This window comes from Prionailurus viverrinus, chromosome B3 (assembly GCF_022837055.1).
Source record: "Prionailurus viverrinus isolate Anna chromosome B3, UM_Priviv_1.0, whole genome shotgun sequence".
Classification (NCBI taxonomy): Eukaryota; Metazoa; Chordata; class Mammalia; order Carnivora; family Felidae; genus Prionailurus; species Prionailurus viverrinus.
Window position 1 is genome coordinate 130,577,074 of NC_062566.1, and position 24,022 is coordinate 130,601,095.

The 24,022-nt window shown below is 40.0% G+C and overlaps 1 protein-coding gene across 4 annotated transcripts in view; it reads right to left on the reverse strand.

The window, feature by feature from the left end:
* Window positions 1-24,022, reverse strand: part of CATSPERB (cation channel sperm associated auxiliary subunit beta) — a 110,452-nt gene that overhangs the window by 44,486 nt on the left and 41,944 nt on the right. For all 4 annotated transcript variants that reach the window (XM_047863161.1, XM_047863159.1, XM_047863160.1 and 1 more), the window contains 5 exons: window positions 22,158-22,224; window positions 21,835-21,881; window positions 21,053-21,205; window positions 19,365-19,517; window positions 11,792-11,936 (listed from right to left, as the gene is read on the reverse strand). In XM_047863161.1, the coding sequence (XP_047719117.1) occupies window positions 11,792-11,936; window positions 19,365-19,517; window positions 21,053-21,205; window positions 21,835-21,881; window positions 22,158-22,224 (565 nt within the window). The remainder of the gene's footprint in view (window positions 1-11,791; window positions 11,937-19,364; window positions 19,518-21,052; window positions 21,206-21,834; window positions 21,882-22,157; window positions 22,225-24,022) is intronic.

Below are 24,022 nucleotides of genomic sequence, written 5' to 3' on the forward strand. Positions count from 1 at the left end.
TTCTTAATTCTCCTCTTCCTCTCACAGCCTGTATCGAGGCCATCAGCAAATCCTACTGACTCTAGCCTCAAGATGCATATAGAAGCCAACCTTTTCTCGCCAATTCCACCTCTGTTGCCCCGCACAAGTGGATATGATATGGGCAGAGGTTTACTGTGAGGAATTAGCTCATGCAATTATGGAGGCTGAGGACTGCTGTGATCGGCTGTAAGCTAGAGAAGCAAGGGCCTGAGAACCAGGGGATCAGATGGCATAACTCCCAGTCAGAGGACAAAGACATGAGGACTGAAAACCAGAAAGGCCCCTAGTTCAAGTCCTAGGCCAAGGACAGAAGGCTTACGTCCTAGTTCACAGGCAGGCAGGGAGCAAAGGAGGGGATTCCATTTTCCTTCACCCTTTCGTTCCACTCAGGCCTCCAATGGATTGGATGAGGCCCACCCACCCACACTGGGTAGGACAGTCTGCTTTATAGAGCCTGCTGGTTCAAATGCTGATCTCCTCCAGAAACACCCTCACAGTCACATTCAGACATAGTTTAATCTGGGCACTCCTTGGGGTGCCTGGGTGGCTTAGTTGGTTAAGTGTCCGACTTCAGCTCAGGTCATGATCTCACAGTTGGGGAGTTCAAGTCCCGCTTCAGGCTCTGTGCTGACAGCTCAGAGCCTGGAGCCTCCTTCGGATGCTGTGTCTCCTCTCGGTCTCTGTCTCTCTGTCTCTGTCTCTCTCTCAAAAATAAAGGATTTAAAAAATAATTTTAAAAAATATGAGCACCCCTTAGCCCAGTCAAGTTGACACAAAATTAAATATTACAGTTGCTAAGGTTCACTAGGCCATATTTCATCTATAAACATAAGATACACTTTCTTCACATTTTAACATTTTGATTGAGATCACTTTCGTAATTGCCATGTCTTACAATCATTTCCCACCAGGTGGCACTCAAAGTACAGTGGTCATTTGGCCACACAGGCATGGACTTTGTGCCAGCTTTTTATATTGCCCATCACTTCAAGTTTCCTGAAACACTGGTATAATATCGTTGAATTTTACCGATGCTTAAGATGCCTTCAATAATATTACATTATAATTTGGCACTGAAACAAAATTGTTACGGGCGCAGTAAGAGAAGAAAACAAAGCAGGGTATATATTTATCAGTAAGCGACACTGGAAGAATCACCACAATGTCACATTTTCTTGTACGACACCAAGTGTCTCATAGAACCTAAGAAAGAAAGAATCCGGGGCGCCTGGGTGGCTCAGTCGGTTAAGCCTCCGACTTTGGCTCAGGTCATGACATCGCGGTCCATGTGTTTGAGCCCCGCATCCGGTGCTAGAGCGTTGAACCTGCTCCGGATTCTGTGTCTCCCTCTATGCCCCTCCCCCACTTGGACTCTGTCTCTGTCTCTCTCAAAAATAAGTAAACATTAAAGAAATTCTTTAAAAAAAAAAAAGGAAGGAAGAATCCCACAGGAGATGACATTACATTATCTTTCGCTAGTGAAATACCACTCAAAACGATTACCCTATCACATACCAAGTAAGGCAATAATGTCACAGTAATCCAAGCATCACTCAGGAACACTGTTAAAACAGGGTGTTAAGGTTTAATTGGAAGTTTTTCTTTGTGGTAACAGAACAAAGTCATCTTATGATCAATGAACCCCAGCTTTGACTCCACATAGGTTTTACAACATTCTTCTGTTGGCTTTGCATGTGAATTACTGGTGAAGTTAGTTGGCTCCAAATTCTTAGGTAATATTATTTTTCTCTGAAAGTTCTGTAGAAGAATATGTGCCTTTCATCATGGCAGCAGAAAAAAATCCAAGGCTGACTTGATTTTTCTGTGCCTTTAAAGTTGATTTACATTTTCTATTTCAAATAATTCAGAAGTGTTTCGCTTTTAGTTAAAAAAAATCTTATTGTCAGTTTTGGTTTCCTGTATTGTTTTCTATTTTCAATATTTATTCATTCACCCATCTGTCCACTCGTATCAGAGGGGACGTGCCATGAACTGTAGATATAGAGAAACAGAGACACCGCCTCCGTTCTTCACCGGAAATTCCTACAACTTTGTTTCTCAAGCCTCTGTATTTATCATTTTAGATTCTTTCCACCTATTTTTTTTTATTCCATGTAGACATGTTTCTTTATTTTTTTATTTTATTTATTTATTTAATTTTTTAAAATTTACATCCAAATGAGTTAGCATCTAGTGCAACAATGATTTCAGGAGTAGATTCCTTAGTGCCCCTTCTGCATTTAGCCCATCCCTCCTCCCACAACCCCTCCAGTAACCCTCAGTTTGTTCTCCATATTTTTGAGTCTTTTCTGTTTTGTCCCCCTCCCTGTTTTTATAGTATTTTTGTTTCCTTTCCCTTATGTTCATCTGTTTTGTCTCTTAAAGTCCTCATGTGAGTGAGGTCATATGATTTTTGTCTTTCTCTGACTAATTTCATTTATCATAATACCCACCAGCTCCATCCACGTAGTTGCAAATGGCAAGACTTCTTTCTTTTTGATTGCCGAGTAATACTCTGTTGTATATATACCACATCTTCTTTATCCATTCATCCATCGATGGACATTTGGGCTCTTTCCATGCTTTGGCTATTGTCGATAGTGCTGCTGTAAACATGGGGGTGCATGTGTCCCTTTGAAACAGCACATCTGTATCCCATGGATAAATGCCTAGTAGTGCAATTGCTGGGTCATAGGGTAGTTCTATTTTTAGTTTTTTGAGGAACCTCCATACTGTTTTCCAGAGTGGCTGCATCAGCTTGCATTCCCAAGACATGTTTCTTTAGTTTCTATCTATACTTTGTCATAGTTCATCATTTATATTGACAATTTAGTTCCATTTTCTTAGGTGTTATTTTTACTGCTTGCAAAGTAATCTTATTTAGCCAATTTCAATTTTTATTTCATAATATGCGCTGTTGATTCTCTGTTTGCCTTTTCCTCCAGATACATCCTTAGACTTCCTCTTCCCTGTTTGCTACACTGGAAGGCTGACCTCCACGAACTGCAATACTTGTGCTCTGTTTCCAGAAGGCTTCTGATTGGGTTTGGCACTAGCAGGAGAGAAGAACAAGGGAAGGAGAGAAAAGTCTAGGTAGTTTTTCCCTGCCTTTCTCCCTACTTTAGTGATACAGTTCTGGCAGTAGCTTTGAGCCTCCAACACTATTCCTCTTATAGGACAGCCCCTCTTCCATCCCAGCTTTGACTGGGCTTGGGTGATGCTATTACCTATCTACTATCTATCTGTCTATCTATCATCTATTTATTTGCATTACCTCTGTTTTAAAATGTTTATTTATTTAAATGTTTATTTATTTTTGAGAGAGAGAGAAATAGCGTGAGTGGGGGAGGGGCAGAGAGAGTGGGAGACACAGAATCCGAAGCAGGCTCCAGGCTCTGAGCTGTCAGCGTGTAGCCTGACATGGGGCTCAAACTCACCAGTTGTGAGATCATGACCTGAGTCGAAGTCGGATGCTTCACCGACTGAGCCATCCAGGCGCCCCAAAATGTTTGTTTATTTTGAGAGAGAGAGGGAGAGAGAGAGAGCGAGTGTGCACACACACGCAGGTCAGGGAGGGGCAGAGAGAGAGGGAGAGAGAGAATCCCAAGCAGGTTCCCCGGTGTCAGTGCAGAGCCCATTGTGGGGCTCAATCTTATGACCTGAGTTGAAATCAAGAGTCGGATGCTTAACAGGCGCCCCTATTTGCATTGCCTCTTAAATCCGAGGACTGTAATGGTTTTCTCCCATTGCTAGTCTCTGGGTACTTCAGTGTCATTGTTGGTTCCTTTAGCTCTGTCCACTGCTCTGAAAATCATCTCCTTATAAAGGCTCTTCAGGTGAAACACTCGAGTGGAATTATATTTGCTGCCAGGACTAGAAGTGGCACAGTATTTTTACTAGAAATGTCCATGGGAAATAGAATATCCAGGCTGGATTCTGGGACGGAGTCGCTCACATATTCAAGGAATGCACAGATGACCTCTATGCCTGGTAGTTATCGTGACGCTGGCAATCCACAGCAAGCAAGGGCATCACAGTTACTCAAAGTATTACTGTAGTGGCAGGGGATGGCGTGTCTGTGGACGGCTGCACTTTAAATGATCAAATGCGGTTGCTGTACCTAACAACGATGACAACTACAAAGATTTTTTCAAAGATTTTCACGAAGACGGTAGGGTGGTACGACTTTATGGATATACCAAAGAGCTTACAAACAACAACGACAACTCATGACCTTGAGTATTCAGCTCGAGGCCATAGTAGAAAACCTGACAGCTTTATGGGGAGAAAAGAACCTCACTTCATACCGCACACGAAAACAGAAATGTCACGTAGACCTATACAACCAACCTAGGACAATCTGCTAGAAGGAAACAGGAAGGGATCTTCATAACTTTGGGATAGGCAAAGATTTCTCAAACAGGATATAAGAACAAGTACTTGCCATACAAGAAAAGATGGATAAGCTGAACTTAAAAAAAAATTTTTTTTCATGTTTATTTTATTTTTGAGAGAGACAGAGCATGAGTGGGGGAAGGACAGAGAGAGAGGGAGACACAGAATCCGAAGCAGGCTCCAGGCTCCGAGCTGTCAGCACAGAGCCTGACATGGGGCTCGAACTTATGAACCGTGAGATCATGACCTGTGCCACAGTTGGATGCTTAACCGACTGAGCCACCCAGGTGCCCCGATAAGCTGAACTTTTAAAAACCAATAATTTTGCCCCTCACAGTACACCATAAAGAGAACAGAGGGGCGCCTGGGTGGCTCAGTTGGTTAAGCGTCCGACTTCGGCTCAGGTCACGATCTCGTAGTTCGTGGGTTTGAGCCCCGTGTCAGACTCTGTGCTGACAGCTCAGAGCCTGGAGCCTGCTTCGGATTCTGTGTCTCCCCCGCTCCTGCTCTGTCTCAAAAATAAATAAACATTAAAAAAATACAAAATAAAATAAGAAAAAAGAGAAAAGATAAGCCATTGGTTGGAAAAAGATGTTTGTAAGTCATATTTCTAAAAGAGGACTCATGTCCATGATACATTCAAAATTCAGAGCAATCAATCAAAAAGGTCATTCCAATAAAACTAGATTACAAAGAGGCTTGAGATAACTTACCAAAAATATATAAAAATTGGTCAATGAACATACGAAAATGTGCTAAACATTATTACTCATGCAAAGCAAATCTTCAGCAGATATGGTTACATACTGATCACAATGGCTTCCTGTTTAAAAGACTAACAACCTGAGTGCTGGAGAGGAGGAGGAGCAACGAGAATTCCTCCATGTTGCTCATGGGATAATAGATTGATGCAATTACTTTGGAGAAACGTTGATAGTACTTAACATTTTTTTCCACAAAAAGCCAAATAAACATACACTTTACGGGGCAGCAATTCTATTCCTAGGTATATGCCAAACAGAAACGAAAGCTCTGTCCAGAAAAAGACTAATACAAAAATGTTCATGGCTTCTCTATTTATAATCAGCACCCAATGGAAACAATTCAAATACCTACTAGCGGTGGAAGAGATATGGTATTCAGACAGTGGAAGACTACACAGCGGTGAAAAAGAACAAATTGCTGCATCAGTGTGGAGGAATATCACAGTCATAATGTTGACTGAGAAAAAAATATATATGCATAATTGTATTTATGTGAAGTTCAAAATCAGATAAAACTAATCTATGGTATTAGAAGTCAGAATAACGGCAACCCTTAAAGGTATACTGATGGGAAAGTAGCGTGAGGGAGCTTTCTGGAATACTGGAAGTATTCCACATCTCACTCTACTTTCCAACCCCTCCTAATATTACTCATAGCCATTTTCGTTTATTTCATAATCCTGTGATGGCTGATCATTAGATTCTGAAACGCTATGTCACAACTGCTGTCTCAACGAATATAGCAGCAAATACACCAAGAAGATGAGCCTGATACCAACAGAAATTGAATAAAAGTTTAAAAATGAGCTGGAAAAAAAATGGATATAGAATACATAAACACAGTGGTGCAGTCCTGGAGAAACAGAATCAGAATTCTGTGGTCTCTCCTCATCGTTGAGTAAGGAAGAACCAATAAGGAGATTCTATGACGGTGACACTGAATTCTGGTGGTGTGCATTGAGGACACAATAATGAGGTTGAAGAAATCTTGCTTTTTGAAGTTATAGCAGAAAGCTTCAGAAGGCTTATTGCTTAACATCGTATCAGAGACCAGAAGAAACTGGTTGGAAACTAAACAGTAAAGAATGCTGACTTGTTAAAAACAAACAACAACAATGAATCCAGCCTCACTCTTATCTTGGGAATAATCAATGTTTTTCTCACTGTGGTTAGACCTGATCAGTTATCTCTAAGTTTAGCCCCAATTCCAAATTTACCCAATAATCTACAGAAGTGCCACTGGAGCACTGTTTGGGAAGACTGTATTTCTGAAGGCAAATCTCCTTGCCTATGAAGTTATTGATTGAATTTCAGTTTTATTTTTTATTCAATGGATAGCTTCATCGTCTTATGAACACCTAACAAAATGGACCAAGATGTATGTATGAAAACTATAATCCCCTTTAAAGAAAACATGGGAGTAAATCTTTATGACCTCGGATTAGGCAATGGTTGTTTCCTTAGAGATGACACCTGAAGTGCAAACAACAAAAGGAAAAATAGACGAATTGAACTTCATCAAAATTAAAAATGTTTGTGAATCAAAAGGCACCATCAACAAGTCAAAAAATAACCCAGAATGAGAGAAAACGCATCCAAATCATGTATCTGTTAAGGGACAAATATCCAAAATATATAAAGTTCGCTTACAACTCAACAATAAAAAGACAATTAACCCAACTTTAAGATGGGTAAAGAATTTGATCAGACATTTCTCCAAAGACGTACAAATGGCCACCAAAACCATGGAAAGCTGCTTAACATCATTAGTCATTAGTGAAACGCAAATCAAAACCACAATGAGATACATTTTCTCACTCAAGTAATTAAAATAAAGCAGACAATAAATAATAAGTGTTGGTGTGGGTGTGGAAAAATAAATCTCACGCATTGCTGGTGGGAATGTGAAACAGTACAGAGTTTGGCATCTCCTCAAACTGTAAACACAGAGTTACCGTATGACCCAGCTGTTAGACTCCTACACACGTACCCAAGGGAACTGAAAGCATGTTTCTACACAAAAATTTGAACATAAATGTTCATAAAACCGTGATTCATAAGAGCTAAAAAGTGTTTAAACATCAAATATCCATCAACTCAAATGTCCTAATAAACAAAATGTGCCATATCCATAAAATGGAATATTATTCGATCATAAAGAGGAATAAAGTACTAATAACCTGCTAGAACATGAGTAAAAACCTCAAGACATGGGGGTGCCTGCGTGGCTCAGTTGGTTGACTGCCCAGCTCCGGCTCAGGTCAGGATCTCTGGGTTTGTAAGTTCGAGCCCCACATCAGTCTTGCTTCTGTCAGCGCAGAGCCTGCTCTGGATCCTCTGTCTTCCCTCTCTCTGCCCCTCCCTCGCTGTGTGCACGCTCTCTCTCTCTCATTCAAAAATAAACAAATATTAAAAAAAAAAAAAGACCTGAAGATAAGAGAAATAAGCCAGTCACAAAAGGACAAAAAGTGTATGATTCCACTTATCTGAGGTCCCTAGAGTAGTCAAATTCACAGGGACAAAGGTAGTGGCCTGAGGCTCAGGGGAAGGAAAAATGGGGAGTTATTGTTTAGTGGGTACAGGATTTTAGTTCGAGAAGATGGAAAAGATCTGGCGGGAGATGGATGGTGTTGGTGGTGCCCAACAACGTGAATGTACTTGATGTCAGTTCATTGATGAACATGGCTTATTTAACACGGTTAAAATGCTAAATTTTGTGCTAGGTATATTTTGCCACAAAAATAAGTAACAGACAAAAACTAAACCACCAGCAAAAATCAAAATAGGGAAAAGAACGATATGTCAAAACATACAAAATAAAGTGCTAAGGGAAGAAAGAAAATTCTGATGTAACAGGTCACACCACTCTACACCCAGCCCTTTTAGGTAATACTGAGAGAAGGAAGATAAATCAACAAAATCCTGAGGGCTCTCAGGAATATTCTCCTAACAAGAGAGAAGTTGACAATGGATAAGATGGTTCTCAAAGGAAAAAATCAAACCCTCTTGAGTGTAGCCAGGTTTACCACCTTCCAAGGCACTGTCCTAGCAGAACAATTTCAAGTGCTACCTTGATGAGGTGAAGCAAACAGGTTTCAAGAATAACTCACCTACATTATATTAGAGCAAATAGAAGATCTGACCGGTGCTACACACTTTTGTGATGAATTAGAGAGAAAGAAAGGAGGATCGGAGATAGAAGGAGGAGAAGACATAGTGAGGGAAAAGGGGAAAAGAGGAAGGTGGGGAAGAGCAGAGGGGAAGAGGAATGAAAACGCGGAGAAGGAAGGTACTACAGCATTTAAAAGATATATGGGGCACCTGGGTGGCGCAGTCGGTTAAGCGTCCGACTTCAGCCAGGTCACCATCTCGCGGTCCGTGAGTTCGAGCCCCGCGTCGGGCTCTGGGCTGATGGCTCGGAGCCTGGAGCCTGTTTCCGATTCTGTGTCTCCCTCTCTCTCTGCCCCTCGCCCGTTCATGCTCTGTCTCTCTCTGTCCCAAAAATAAATAAACGTTGAAAAAAAAAAAGATTTTATTTGAAAAAGGATTCCACTCTTGCATCTAATCCAATCTCCTAATTAAAAAAAAAAATTTTAACGTTTATTTATTTTTGAGACAGAGAGAGACAGAGCACGAACGGGGGAGGGGCAGAGAGAGAGGGAGACACAGAACCGGAAGCAGGCTCCAGGCTCTGAGCCATCAGCCCAGAGCCCGACGCGGGGCTCGAACTCACGGACCGCGAGATGGTGACCTGGCTGAAGTCGGACGCTTAACCGACTGCGCCACCCAGGCGCCCCGAAAAAAAAATTTTTAATAAAAAAAAAAAAGATATAAAGAATCCAGTCGAGACGAAGCCTGTCTCAAGATAAGGTAAAATATCCCCCATATTTTGCATCAAAAGACCTTAACAAGTTAATAGATTCAACAAAACAAGATCTCAAAGACCTAGTAATTGAATAACAAAATAAAATGAGAATGCAGATCATAGAGATGTAGACCTGAACAGAGAACCATGTTCCTTTATCATTCTAGGCTCCAAGACTGGTTAACAAAATTCAACTGATTTGGAAAAGATTGGGCATCTGTCCATAACTGTTTCTTTTGCTGCACAATGAACTGAGAGGAGCTATGTGAGCTTGGTCAACAAAATCACAAAATTAAAGTAGATTGAGAGTCATATACCATTTATACAATGCCACCTCTTACAAATCATGTGATTTGAGTCGCATCAATTTGAAAAAGTAGGCTAACATTACCTACGTCAGCTGGGACGCTGTGAATGTTAAATGCTAAGCATTTGTGCTAAGCACAAATGTAGCTCAGTAAGTGGGAGTATATTATTGTCTATTGAGAAAGCAAAACATCACAGAAATTGTAAATGAGAGCTTAGCATGATGTTCCAGGGTCCCCCTCTTTAGGGCTGTTCATAGGGTCCTACTTTAGTAGATCCTAAAACTCTATCACCCCCTGGAGGATTCTGGGAAGACTGTAGAGTAGGAAGTCCCAGGAATCTGTCGGCCGACAACAATTGCGCTGGCAGAGTATATCTGATGTAATTACTTTGGAATTCTGGAGTCTATTGAAGGCTTGCAACTTCCGGAGTAAGGCTTGGATGGTAAATTACGGTTAATGTCAGCCTTTGGCAGTATTTACCCATCCTCTACTCAAGCCACCTGGCAGGCAGCTGTGCACATATTCCTGGGGCAGTTTATAGGAGCCAGGGTGGGCAAAAAAGATCCCTGTCCTCCAAATATTGGGATCTGTGTTCCAATCTTTTCATGATAAAAACACTTAGACTAGGAATAAAAGATTATCTCAATATAATAAAAGCCATTTATGAGAAATCCACAGTGAGCATTATACTCAATAGTGAAAGACTGAAAGCTCTTCTTCTAAGATCAGGAATGAGACAAGAATGTCTGCTTTCACCACTTCTATTCAACACAGTACTAGAAGTTCTAGCCAGAACAATTAGGCCAGAAAAAAAAAAAATACAAAGCATCTAAATCACAAAGGAAGAAGTAAAATGATCTCTGTTCACAGTGATATGATCCTATATGTTGAACCCCCAACAATTCTACAAAAAAAGTTATACTAAACAAATTCAGCAAAGTAGCACAATATAAAATCAATCAATACCTAAAAATCAGTTGTATTTCAATATACTAACAATGAATAATCAGAAAAGGGAATTAGGAAAAAAATTCCATTTATAATTTCATAAAAAAAGAATAAAATCCTTAGGAATTAACATAACCAAGGAGACTAAGGGCAACCCACAGAATGGGAAAAGATGTTTGCAAATGTTTCATAAGGGATTAATATCCAGAATATATGGAGAACTTCTACAACTCAGCAATAAAAAACAAGTAATCTGATTAATAAATTGGCAAAGGACTTTAATAGAAATTTCTCCCAAGAAGATACATAAATGGCCAATAAGAACAAGAAAAGATGATCAATCATTAGGAAAATGCAAATCAAAACTATGAGACACTACCTTACACCCATTAGAATGACCACTATCAACAACAACAACAACAACAACAGAAAATAACAAGTGTTGACAAGGATGCAGAGGAATTAGAACTCTTTTATGCTGGCAGTGGGAATGTAAAATGGCATAGCTACTACGGAAAAGAGAACTGCAGTTTCTCAAAAACTTAAAAATAGAATTACCATATGATTCAGCAAGTCCACTTCTGGGCGGACACCCAAAAGAATTGAAAGCAGGGTTTCAAAGAGATATTTGTATACCTATGCTCATAGCAGTGCTATTCAAAATAGCTAAAACATGGAAGCAACACAAAGGTCCCTTGATGGAATGAATAGATAGGCAAAATGTGGTATATACATACAGTGGAATGTTATTTAGTCTGACAAATGAAGAAAATTCTGACACCTGCTACAACACGGATGAATCTTGAAGACATTATACTAAGTGAAATAAGCCAGTCACAAAAGGGCAAACACTGGCAGATTCCACTTATATGAGGGGCCTAGAGTAGTCAAAATCATAGACACAGAAAGCAGAATGGGAGTTGCTGGGCTGGGGGCAGGGGGAAATTAGGATTTATTTTTTAAGGGATACAGAGTGTTAGTTTTAATAATTTTTTTTTTCAACGTTTATTTTTTTGGGACAGAGAGAGACAGAGCATGAACAGGGGAGGGGCAGAGAGAGAGGGAGACACAGAATCGGAAACAGGCTCCAGGCTCTGAGCCATCAGCCCAGAGCCCGACGCGGGGCTCGAACTCACGGACCGCGAGATCGTGACCTGGCTGAAGTCGGAAGCTTAACCGACTGCGCCACCCAGGCGCCCCCAGAGTGTTAGTTTTATAAGATGGAAAGAGTTCTCGAGATGGACGGCGCTGATGGCAGATCGTTTTGAATGTACTTAATATCATCAAACTGTATACTTTAAAAATGAGCAACACGGTCAACTTCATGTTATGTGTATTTTGCCACAATAAAAATATTTTTTAAAAATCCGTCACCCCTAACAGGTTTGAGACCTTAAGATTAGTTGATTAAAATGGCAGAATTTTTTTCACGTATCTTCTAATCCCTGACTCACATGTAGTGCTTACGCCAATTAAAGTGAATTCCTCACCTGCTTTCGTCAAGTAAACATTTCCACTTCGGGAAACAAAAGTAATATCTGAAGTATAAAAACTATGGTAAGTGTTCTTTATGACATCATCATGAAAGTCCGCTAAAAATTCGAAAGTGTTGCCGCCGTCGATCGAAAACCATACCTAAGGAAATAAAAAGATACGAGCTCACTGAAGAGGCTGCCATCTGACCGTCAGCATTCGCCTATCAGCCTTATCTTCCTAGGTAAGCAGAGTCCTACAGCATGGCCTTCCCCATGTTCCCACACATCCATCGCACGCACGCATGCACGCACATACGTACAGACTCCTTACCCACTTCATCAACGCTCTGGTTCTTTCCTAGGGCCTGGATGACAGTGTATGTGGCCGAGTCACAGGTCTACACAGTGTGCGTGGTGAATGTGTAAGAGAATGAAGGTATCCCGTCATCTCCCAAGTGGGGTCCCTTTGATTCTAAAAGGATGAAATGTTGGGTGTACTTGGATAGGAAGGAGCGAGCTCACCTCATACTGACACGAGACTTCCATGTTCCAGGCATCCAGCCGATCTGGATGTGAACATGTTTTGTGTGGAAGAGGCCCCGGACACTTGCAAGAGGGTGTCCTGGGACCTTGGTAAATCCTCACGCATAGTCCACCATAGCACGTGAGTGTCTCTATCCCCTCATCTTTCAGTTATGGGTTGCTTGAAGATAAATCAGATCCTGTATTGGATGAATCCTGCCTGGTACCTTTTTTCATAGCCTAAGTCTTATTCACATGAAGATTTCAGGTTTTTAAAGATCTTCTTAAAAATGAATTTTAATGACAAGTTATACCTGAAAATAGGCTTTTCTTAAATTTAACATGTTGTAAATGCAGCTGAAGTCTCTTTGACCACCGTCCAAATAATTTTCCTTTTATACCTTATCTTAGATAATTGTGGTCTCCTCTATCCCTTCCCAGACTCCTCTCTTTTTTTCTTAGTTAATATAGCTAAGGGTTGATCAATTTTGTTGGCCTTTCAACTTTCAAAGAACCAACTCTTAGTTTTGTTGATTTTTCCTATTATTTTTGTATTCTCTATTGCCTTTATCCCTGTTCTAATTTTTATTATTTCCTTCCATCTATTGACTTTGGGTTTGATTTGTTCTTTTTTATAGTTCCCTAAGATGTAAAGTCAGGTTGTTGATTTGAGATTTTTCTTCCTTATTAATGTGTGTGTTTGTAGCTATAATCTTTCCTGTTAGTATTGCTATTGGGGCGTCCCATAAATTTGGTGTATTTTGTTTTCATTTTCATTTTAACATTTTTAAAGATGTTTTTATTTATTTTTGAGAGAGAGAGAGAGTTCTAGTGAGAGAGAGAGAGAGAGACAGAGAGACAGACAGACAGAATCTGAAGGAGGCTCCAGGCTCTGAGCTGTCAGCACAGAGCCCGACGTGGGGCTTGAACTCACGAACCAAAAGGTCATGACCTGAGCCGAAGTCGGATGCTTAACCACGACCCAGGCGCTCCTTCATTTTCATTTTCTTAAGACATTTTCTAATTTTCCTTCTGACGACATCTATGACTCACTGGTTGTTTAAAAACGTGTTGTTTTAATTCCCATATACTTGTGGATTTTCCAGTTTTCTTTCTACTATAGGTTTCTGGTTTTGTTCCATTATGATCAGAAAAAAACACTGTATAATTTCAGTCACTTTAAATGTGTTGAGACTTTTTTGTGGCCTTGCTTATGTTCTGTCCTAAAGAATTCTCTGTGTCTTTTGAGAAGCATTTATATTCTGCTGTTGTCAGGTGGAGTCATCTGATTATGTCTGTTAGGTCTAATTGGTCTACAGTGTGGTTGAAGTCTTCTGTGTTCTTACTTACCTTCTGTCTGGTTTTTCTATCCATTATTGAAAGCGGGGTATTGAAGGCTCCTACTGTTACATTGCTGTTTCTCCCTTCAATTCTTTTAAAGTTTGCTTCATTATATTTAGGAGCTCTGATGGCTTGGGGCATAAATATTTATAATTGTTAGATCTTCCTGGTGAATTGAACTTTTATTCGTATATAATGTCCTTCTTTGTCTCTTCCAACACTTTTTGACCAACAGTTTATTTTGTATGGTATTAGTATAGCCAACCCCGCTCTCTTTTGGTAACTATTTGATGGAATATTTTTTTTCAATCCTTTTACCTTCAGGTTATGGGTGTGCTTAGATCTAAAGTGATTTTCTTGTAGACAGAACATGGTTGCATCCTGAGAGTTTTTCTCAATGTTTTTTGTTTTTATATATTCAGCTTATGTTTGTCTTTTGACTGGGGAATTTAATCCATTTACACCTAAAGTAATTACTGATACGGAAGGACTTACTATTGCCATTTGGTTTGTGGTTTTGTGCGTCTTGTAGCTTCTGTTCCTCCTCTTTTCCTCTCTTACTGCTTCCTTTAGCATTTCACTGATTATCTGTAGTGACATTCTTTGATTCCCTTATTTTCTTGTGCATATATCCTATACATTTTTTTCTTTGTGGTGACCATTGCAATAAAACATCTTAAAGTTGTAGCATTCTTTTAAATCTGATAAAAACTTAACTTCATTGTGGGCAAAAGCTCCTCTTACATAGCACTGCCTTCCCACTTTATGTCAATGATGTCACAAATTACATCTTTTTATATTATATATTTATTAACATAGGATTATAATTTTAAAAAATGATTTTCTCATTTAAATTCTATACGAGAATTAAACGTGAATTTATGCACCAAAATTACAATGCAAGTACTAAATTTGTCCATGTATTTACATTATTGGAAAACTTTTAAATTTTCACGTGACTTCTTGATGTTATCTAGCATCCTCTATTTTCACCTTGAAGGAGGCTCTTCAGTAATTTCTTTCCCTCTTTTCCTTCCTTCCTTCCTTCCTTCCTTCCTTCCTGACAGGTCTAGTTGTAATGAACTCCCTCACCTTTAGTTTTCCTGGAAAATCTTAATTTCTCCTTCAATTTTGAATGACAGTTTGCCAAATGTAGTATTCTTGATTGACATTTTTTTTCTCTCAGCACTTTGAATGTATTATCCCACTCACTTCTGGCTTGCAAGGATTCTGCTGAGAAATCCACTGATAATCTTACGGAAGTTCCAATGTATATAATGAGCCACTTTTTTCTCATTGCTTTCAAGATTCTTTGTTGACTTTTGACATTTCGATTATGTCTCGGTGTTGGTCTTTTTGGATTCATCCCTATTGGAATTCTTTAAGCTTCTTTAATTTGTACATCCATTTCTTTCCTCAGCTTTGGAAAATTCCAGTCATTACTTCTTTAAATAAGTTCTTCCTTTCTTTCTTCTCCTTCTGTAATTCCCATAGTGCATAGATAGGTCTGTTTGATAGTCCTTGTAAGTCTCTGAGACTCTCTTCACTTTTCTTCATTCTTTTTTGCTTTTTGCTTCTCTGACTTGATGATTTCAAATAGTAAGTCTAACGTCCACTCCTCTAGTATTTCAGCTCAGTTATTGTATGTTGGAGCTCTAGAACTTCTGTTTGACAGTTTTTATAGTTCCTATATATTTTTTATATTCTCCATTAGTTCATTATTTTCTTTATTTCTTTTAGTTGTCTAGCCGTGCTCACTTCTAGTTCGTTGAACATCTTTATGACAGTTGTTTAAAATTCTTTGTCAGGCAGCTCATAAGTCTGCATTTCTTTATGGTCATTTCCTGGGGTTTTATTCTGTTTCTTTGATTGGGCCATGTTTCCCTGTTTCTTTGCATGCCTTGTGATGCTATTGTTTTGAGACTTGGGCATTTGATTACACAACCACTTCTCCCACTGTTTATGGACTGGCTTCATGCAGACCTTTACCAATTAGACCAGCTAGAGGCTCTAGGACTTCTGCAATCTCTTCCAAGGATGTGTTTTCTCTGGCTTGTGCTGTGTTTTTAGTTGTTTCAAGTTGCCTAAGCAGTTTATCCCTCTCCTTCCAGACACCCATAAGCTCTTGCTGCTCCTGGCATGTGCCTGTAGAACTGCAGCTTTAAAGTGCTGCAGAGGTCATATCTGTTTTCAACAGTTTCCGAACAAGGCTGCCAGTTCCATCAGTGCTCTGAGTTAGGTGACACAGATTCCCCAGCCTGGCCAGAATGTTGGACACACAGTTAATTATTATGTTTCCATCCTGAGGGAGGATCCCCGGAGGGGGAGGCTTCCTCCAAGTGGTGCTACATTAAGTCAAATAGAAGGAGAGTCATGGATGGATATGGAAAATGCTGTTAAGTCTTCCTATCCCTTCTGTTGGAATCTCTTGGTTGGTCTGGATGCTGTAGCTTCTCAAATGGATTCTGGAGTTCTTTCAAAGGTATTGTGGTCTGTATATTGTTATATTGGTGTCTCTGGGGGGAAAGGGATGTCTGATGCTTCCTGCTCCGCCATCTTGGCAATGCTACTCCACCTCCTTTACAGCAGTTTCCAAAAAATCCTGCCAGTTCCATCAGTGCTCTGGGTTAGGCAAGACTGAAACCAGTCCCTTGAGCCTCCCTCAGACAAGCCAGAATGTTGGATGCAAGGCCCACTCTTTTGTTTTTATCCCAAGGGAAGCTCCATTGTGTGGGAGGTTTCCTCCTGGTTGTGCCATGCTAAGATGGTTGGGGGTGGGGCACAGATGGGCAAATTTTCCTACCCCTTTTGTTAGAATCCCTTTTTGGTTTTATGTTGGTCTGGGTGCTGTAGCTAATCAACTGGTCTCTAGAGTTCTTGCAAAGGTACTCTGATCTGTATTTTGTAGCTAACTCACTGTGTCTATGGGAGAACAAGGGCCCAAAGATTCTAAATCTGCCATCTTGCAGAACCAGAATTCTTTTTAATGGAAGTGATGCTACCTTTTTTAATGGTCGCTGTTTTTTTATGTCTTGTTTTAAGATGCTTTCCCTATCCTGATGTCAGAAAGGCATTTACTTATATTTTCCTGTAAAAGTTTTTATATTTAAATTATTAATCCATCAGGAGTTGGACGTGATGTATGTGGCAACATTTTCCATATGTAACCAATGCTTCCCACCCTATTTTAAGCAATCTTTTATTTTCCCCTCAGCTGTGATGCTATTTTTGGCCTCGATCAACATTCTAGATATGAATGGGTCTATTTGCTTTCTATTTCATTCCATTGGTCAGTTGGTCTGTTCCTGGGTCAAAACACATTCTAATTATGAAAACTTTTTAAAAACTGTTAATATCTGGTAGTACAAATCCCTCATCTTTATTCTTTTTTGGATGCATCTTGGGTGCCTGGGTGGCTCAGTTGGTTAAGTGTTTGACTCTTGATTTGGGCTCATGATTTCATGGTTCATGGGATCAAGTCCCACTTCAGGCTCTGTCCTGACAGTGCAGAGCCTGCTTGGGATTTTCTCTCTCTCTCCCACCCCGCGTGCCCCTCCCCTCCCTCCCCCCCCCCCCCCCCCCCGCCACCCTTCCCCTGCTTGGGCTCTGGGCTCTCTCTTGCTCTCAAAATAAATAAATAAACTCAAAAAACAAAACAAAAAGAAGTGTCTTGGTTATTCTTGGTCTTTCGTTTTTCCATATATACTTTTTTGGGGGGCTTTATTTAAAAAAATTTTTTTATACTGAGGTAGAGTTGACATACACTATACATGCTTTAAAATTAACTTAAACTCCACAACAAGCCTTGAGATTTTAATTAAAGTTGTATTAGATCTACAGATTAATTTAAGGAAGAAATGATATTATAAGTTTTCCTATTAACAAGTATGTTTTTATCTGTTTCTTCTTAAAGTTTTATTTTTTTTTTTCAACGTTTATTTATTTTTGGGACAGAGAGAGACAGAGCATGAACGGGGGAGGGGCAGAGAGAGAGGGAGACACAGAATGGGAAACAGGTTCCAGGCTCTGAGCCACCAGCCCAGAGCCCGACGCGGGGCTCGAACTCACGGACCACGAGATCGTGACCTGGCTGAAGTCGGACGCTTAACCGACTACGCCACCCAGGCGCCCCTCTTCTTAAAGTTTTAAATGTCCTTCAATAAAGCTTATAATTTTCTACATATAAGTCTCAGAAATCTTTTCTTAGATTTATTCCTACATACTTTAAAATTTGTGTGTGTGTAGTTTTGCTTTGTTTTGTTTTTGCTGTTGTAAATAAGGTCTTAAAAATTAAGCTTTCAGGGGTGCCTGGGTGGCTCAGTGCAGTTAAGCATCCAGCTCTGGATTTCGGCTCAGGTCATGATCTCATGGTTTGTGAGTTTGAGCCCTGCGTCTACCTCTGTGCTAACAGTGTGGAGCCTGCTTGAGATTCTCTCTCTCTCTCTCTCTCTCTCTCTCTCTCTCTCTCTCTCTCCCCTTCCCTGCTCATGCTCACTCTCTCTCTCTTTCAAAATAAATAAACTTTAAAAAATTATGCTTTCAAATTTGCTGATCATTAGCAGAAATGAAACTGACTTTCCCTTCCACTGTTTAACTCTTTTCCTCTTTTTAATAATGTGTATGTACCTTTCAAGTTTTCTACATAGGCAATCAGATCTTCTGCAAGTAAATAGTTTGTTTACATTTTATTACTCATGCCTTTGATTTCTTAATTTTTTTTTTGTCTCACTGCATTTCCTTCTGTACACTCTTTTACTTCCTAATCACCTCTTGATAAAACTCCAACTCTGTCCTCTCCGATGTGTGTGGACCCCCACAACTGACCACAGAGAAGAACGTACAATAATGCTGAACTGGTCGCACTTGGAATCCATGAGCACAAAGCCCAAGCAATTGTACTGCCTTCTCTCATCCGTCAATCCACTCTCCCGCTCTCGTAGGCAACTATCTCTCTCTGTTGTCTCTTTCCTCAAACCTCCAACGCTCCTCCACCCTCATGCTCAAACAATAACTTTGGTCTTTGTGGAGAAAATAAAAGATAAATTTCCACCCCCTTCCATTACCACATCTACCCACTTACCGGCTCTGGAATCCAAAAGCCCTCCCTTCTTCCTGGTACTGTATTTAGACATGTCGCTCCAGCAACTTTTCCCTCTCTCACCCACATCACCAGTCTATCCCTCTCTACTGAATAATTCCCATCCGCATAGCCTAATTCCTTCTGTCTCTTCCTCTTCTCGCTCTTTTTAAATTTTTTTTAATGTTTATTTTTGAGAGACAGAGACAGAGCACAAGTGGGGGAGGGGCGGAGGGAGGGAGACAAAGAATGTGAAGCAGGCTTCAGCCTCAGAGCTGTCAGCATAGAGCCTGATGGGTGGGGGGCGGGGGGTGGGGGTCGAACCTACAAACCGTGACATCATGACCTGAGTCGAAGTTGGACGCTTAACCAACTGAGCCCCCCAGGTGCCCCTCTCCCTCTTCTCTTGACCTCCCTTCCTCCTGCTACCATTGCTGCATTTTACCGCTCTACTTTTCAGCAAAACTTTGCAAAGGATTTGTTTGTATTCACTCTCCTAATTCCTCTGCTCTCATTTTCTCTTCATTGGGCCTTCTATCTCCCCAATCATCAGGATGATGCTGTTTTTTACTTACGTATAACCACTCGGCATAGAACAAGAGAATGATTTACACCTACCCTAGAGCGTGAAATGTCATGTGTACTCACCTGATCACCATAAGCATAGAGAAAATGGCTTCGCGGATGGAATACCATTCCCACAGGAGAAGAGAATGATGAAGGAAATACGAAAAGTGGAAATTTTGGTTTTAATCCTGGTTTGTTATTTTTTAGGGTGCTCACAGAGACAGTGGTGGTTTTCTAGAAATAGATTAAGCATGAACAAATCATTAGAATTTTACCATTTATATTACTAGACGATGTGACAATTTTTTGTGTTTCCTGTTGGATTTTGATTAAGACAGGGACACATCCATTAGCACAGAAGAGAACTGAAAGGAGTGGCAACCATCGATGTGTCTTTGCTCTGCCTCTCCCTGCCTCATATGCCCATTTTATGGATGTTGAGCATGAGGTTTAGAAGATTAAATAATTTGCCCAAGCTTCTATGATAAATGGCATGGGGAAGTTTATCATAGAGCTATTGCTCAAATAGACCGATTCCAACGCCCATGCTTACAACTGTCATGGCACCCTACCTTTTAAAAGCGTGGATGCCTGGGTCACCTTACAACTCTACTTGGATCGTGGTGTTGAAGGGGGTCAGAAAGTGTACCCCAAGATATGCCACTGTGGTATAGAGATCATCGTTAAGCTGTACACATTTAAGATTCAACAGATGCAGAAAAAAAAGCCTTCCCTTCTCTGACTAAAAGCAGCAACTTCTGGGAAATAAAACTATCATTAATTCCTCTTCAGAGCAGATCTACTTCCAGAAGGGAGAACACAAATAAAACCCACCCCAAATCCCTCCTCCAGAGGAGTTTTATGGCCCTGAGGAGATGGGAAAACCACTCAAACCTGTATGAGCAAACATTATCCCAAACTTTCTTATCTCCTGTTTGTTCTCCTGTTATCTTTTCACTTGTTTTCCCTTACGCGCCTTTCTCGCCTGCCCCCTTAAACTATTAAGATGGTATATAATCCCCAAATTTGAACCACCTTTTTGAGTCTCTCATCACTGATTTTCAACCACATGTATGTACACCGCATGCGTAAATCGATTGTTTTCTATTCTCCTGTTATCTGTCTTTTATCAGTTTAATTTGCAGGGCCTCAAGAACTGAACTCAAGAGGGTAGAAGAAAATTATTTTTTCTCCACTAAAATTATAAGGGTAGGGCTAGTCCCATTTTTTGCTCATTTTAATTTTTTTTTTTACTCTTTATTTATTTTTGAGAGAGAGAGAGTGGGGGAAGAGGCAGAGAGAGACGGAGACCCAGAATCCAAAGCAGGCTCCAGGCTCTGAGCTACCAACTCAGAGCCCGACATGGGGCTCGAACTCATGAACCACAAGATCATGACCTGTGCTGAGGTCAGACACTTAACCGACTGAGCCACCCAGGTGCTCAGTTTTTGTTCATTTAAACGAATCAATTTATGGAAGCTTAACCTTATATAGACCAAGCTCAGCTTATATTCTCCTGGAGAAGAAGTAAAGAAGAATCACTATGCAGACACCATCGTATTTTCTGTTTTCATCAAACTGAACGGTAAAGCAGAGGCAAGAAATCCCTAACGTGCCTTAAACTATATTATCAACCATAAATAATTTTGTGGTGGTTAATTATAGCCACTCCTACTGCCAAAGATAACAAGAACTTGGAGATAAATTTGCAAGGGTAAATTTTCACTGTTGTGTCATCAAGAGTAACCCCCCGGGGCCGTAACGTTTACCTGGTTGGAGAAGAGGTAGACGCCAGCACTGTGCTCTTGGTCAACAAGAAACGTTACCACAGTTGAAGCGATAGTTTTCCTTCCTTTTAAAATGTGAGGTAAGCAAGGTAACCATTGACGGAGTGGTTCTTTGCTGTAAAAACAAGAGCTTGACTACAAAAAGAGAAAGGAAAAGTTAATGCCATTTTTAAAATATAAGTTCTAATTAGTTCTCTTAAGCAGATACACTAGTGAGCCACTGTGTTCTCCTGATCAACCACAAATAATAGTGATAAATCTTTGCTCTCTGTGCTTCTCTTCCGGGGGGGAGGGGAGTCCAGAAAACACTGCGAAGCCTCTCTTTCTGGCATGAATTGTTTTTCGAGCACTACTGTGTAGTTCCAGATTTAACGTAGCTAGATAAGTACCGTTAAACCCAAGTAGAAACACAACTGGGCACGAAGAGGGATGAAGTCCTTCAGTCTGCAGAACTGCCGTTTTTTTAGATTAATAACAATCCATGAAATAATCCAAGAAATAAAATTCCTTACCTTTTTTTTTTTTTTTACATTTTATTTATTTTTGATAGAGAGACAAAGCACAGGTGGGGGCGGGGCAGAGAGAGAGGGAGACACAGAATCCGAAGCAGGCTCCAGGCTCCGAGCTGTTAGCACAGAGCCCGATGCGGGGCTCAAACCCATGAACCGTGAGATCATGACCTGAGCCGAAGTTGGACGCCCAACCGACTGAGCCACCCAGGCACCCCTAAAATTTCTTACCTTTTAAAATATTTAAGCACATACCTCACTCAGGGTCCTGTTTCTCTCAAAGGTGATAGTAACATAATCAACTATAAAATACAAAGGTACAGAAATTAAAAGCAGCATCTACAGTTTTAAATGCATCATTAATTAAGTATATTCAAATACAATATTTTTTTTCACTTATAACAGGGCCTGCCTATTTCAGATTTAATTTCCCTCCCCCCCCTCAGTTTTAGGCCATTAACTTATATAAAATAAACCTACTTTTCTATTTTATTCTATTTTTATCTTATGTCATTTTGTTTCATCTTTATACGCCATCTATGTTGAAAAAAGCCTGTTAATATCTCTTCTCAATTTACCTTCAAAGTGTTCTCTGTTGGCAAAACATTTTTCATTATACCACAATTTTCCTTTGACATAGTCAACCTACATAAAAGAAGAAATAAAAATATCATTTAGGCAATAGGGAGACTTAAGATATAAAAAGAGAAAAACCTAATGAAAACTTCTAAAGTTTGATAGCTCAGGAGTGTGAGGCAAATACATGGAGAAAAATTCTACGTCAACAAAGGAAATGGTTGGGCAAGAAACAACAATTAGTACCCGTACTAATATGGCATTTTCCCCCTGACATGTTGCTAAGTGAAAACAACAGATATGTTCGTATTTAGGATATAGTGGGAGCAAGTGAGGAGAGTTTGTATTCATAATTATTTAAATTTACATTTAAAAGTCACTGAGGGGGCACCTGGCTGGCTCAGCTGGTAGAGTGTGGGACTTATGCTCTCTCGGTTGTTAAGTTCGAGCCCCACACTGGGGGTAGAGATTACTTAAAAATTAAATCTTTAAATAAAATAAATAAATAAGTAAATAAATAAATGTGTGTCACTGAAAATCTAAAAGATGTAGGGGACAGGAAGAAGCAGGGAGAGTATATACAAAGGAGCAAGTGGGACTTTTTAATGTAGATTTTTATGTAACTGTTTTGGTTTTTAATTATGGGAATGTATTACTGTTTGAAAATAGTCATTTTTAGATGTTGGAGATTCTAATTTCCCTTGCAACATGTTCTCTCTGTTTCAAGATCTTCGTCAAGCACTCCGTTTTGATTTACACAGACAGAAAACAGCTTAGCACTGCTCATCACTGTTTCCTGTTCTCTTTATCTCCCCAACATCTGTGCTCACTGGTTTCTTTTGTTAAAGTTCTCTCCTGAGTATTTTCCTTAGCTGGAATAACTGGGTGATACACTTTCCAAACTCTTTCTTAATTGGAAAGATGAATAATCTCTTGACCGGAAAAAGGATTTTTGGATTTTGGTCCCTCTGTCTTGATAGCCTGTAGATGTGTATTTTACTCTTTTCCAGCTTCTGCTGCTGTATAAGTGAACTCTAATGCCAGTGAGGTATATTTTGCTTTTGTTTCTTCTGTTTGGAAAGTTGTAGTATTTTCCCCTTAATCGTCAAATTCGGAAATATTATTAGGATATGCCCAAGCATACATCTTTTTCAATTCTTCCAGGATATAGTGGTTTTTTTCAATAGATAGCCTTGGATCTTTCTTAATTTTGGTGTAATTTTCTTCTGCTATTTGTGTTAGTATTGCCTGTCTTCTATCTGTTCCTTTTTTATTCCTCCCCAAACTTCTCTTACCTCTTAGACTTGGATGATCCTCAAAGGCTTATCTTTGCCCCGTGATTTTTACCCATCTTCCCTGGTTTGAGAAGTTTCTTCCTCTTCATCTTCAGCACTGCTTATCTGCATCTAAACAGTGGCTATTCTATCCTTCAATTTATTCCATTACAAAAAACAATGTTTACTGATTTATTTTGAGTGAGAGCACAAGCAGAGAAGGAGCAGAGACAGAGGGAGAGAGGATGCCAAGCAGGCTCCATGCTGTCAGTGCAGAGCCCAAGGTGGGGCTTGAACTCACCAACCGTGAGTTAATGACTTGAGCCAAAAATCAAGAGTCGGATGCTTAACCAATGGAGCCACTCAGGTGCCCCAATTCATCCTATTTTTTAATCAGACACTCTAATTAAAGTGTGGTATTTAATCCCAGAAATTACTTTCATGTGGCACTTGAAACTCTAAGCTAATAGATGTTGGTGGTCTTTTCTTCTCGCTAATATCTCAGTGCCAAGAACAGTAGCCATAGAATAGACGCTCATTGGATAATTGTTAAATGAGTCGATTCATTTTGTTGTTCTTCTTCATTTATCACC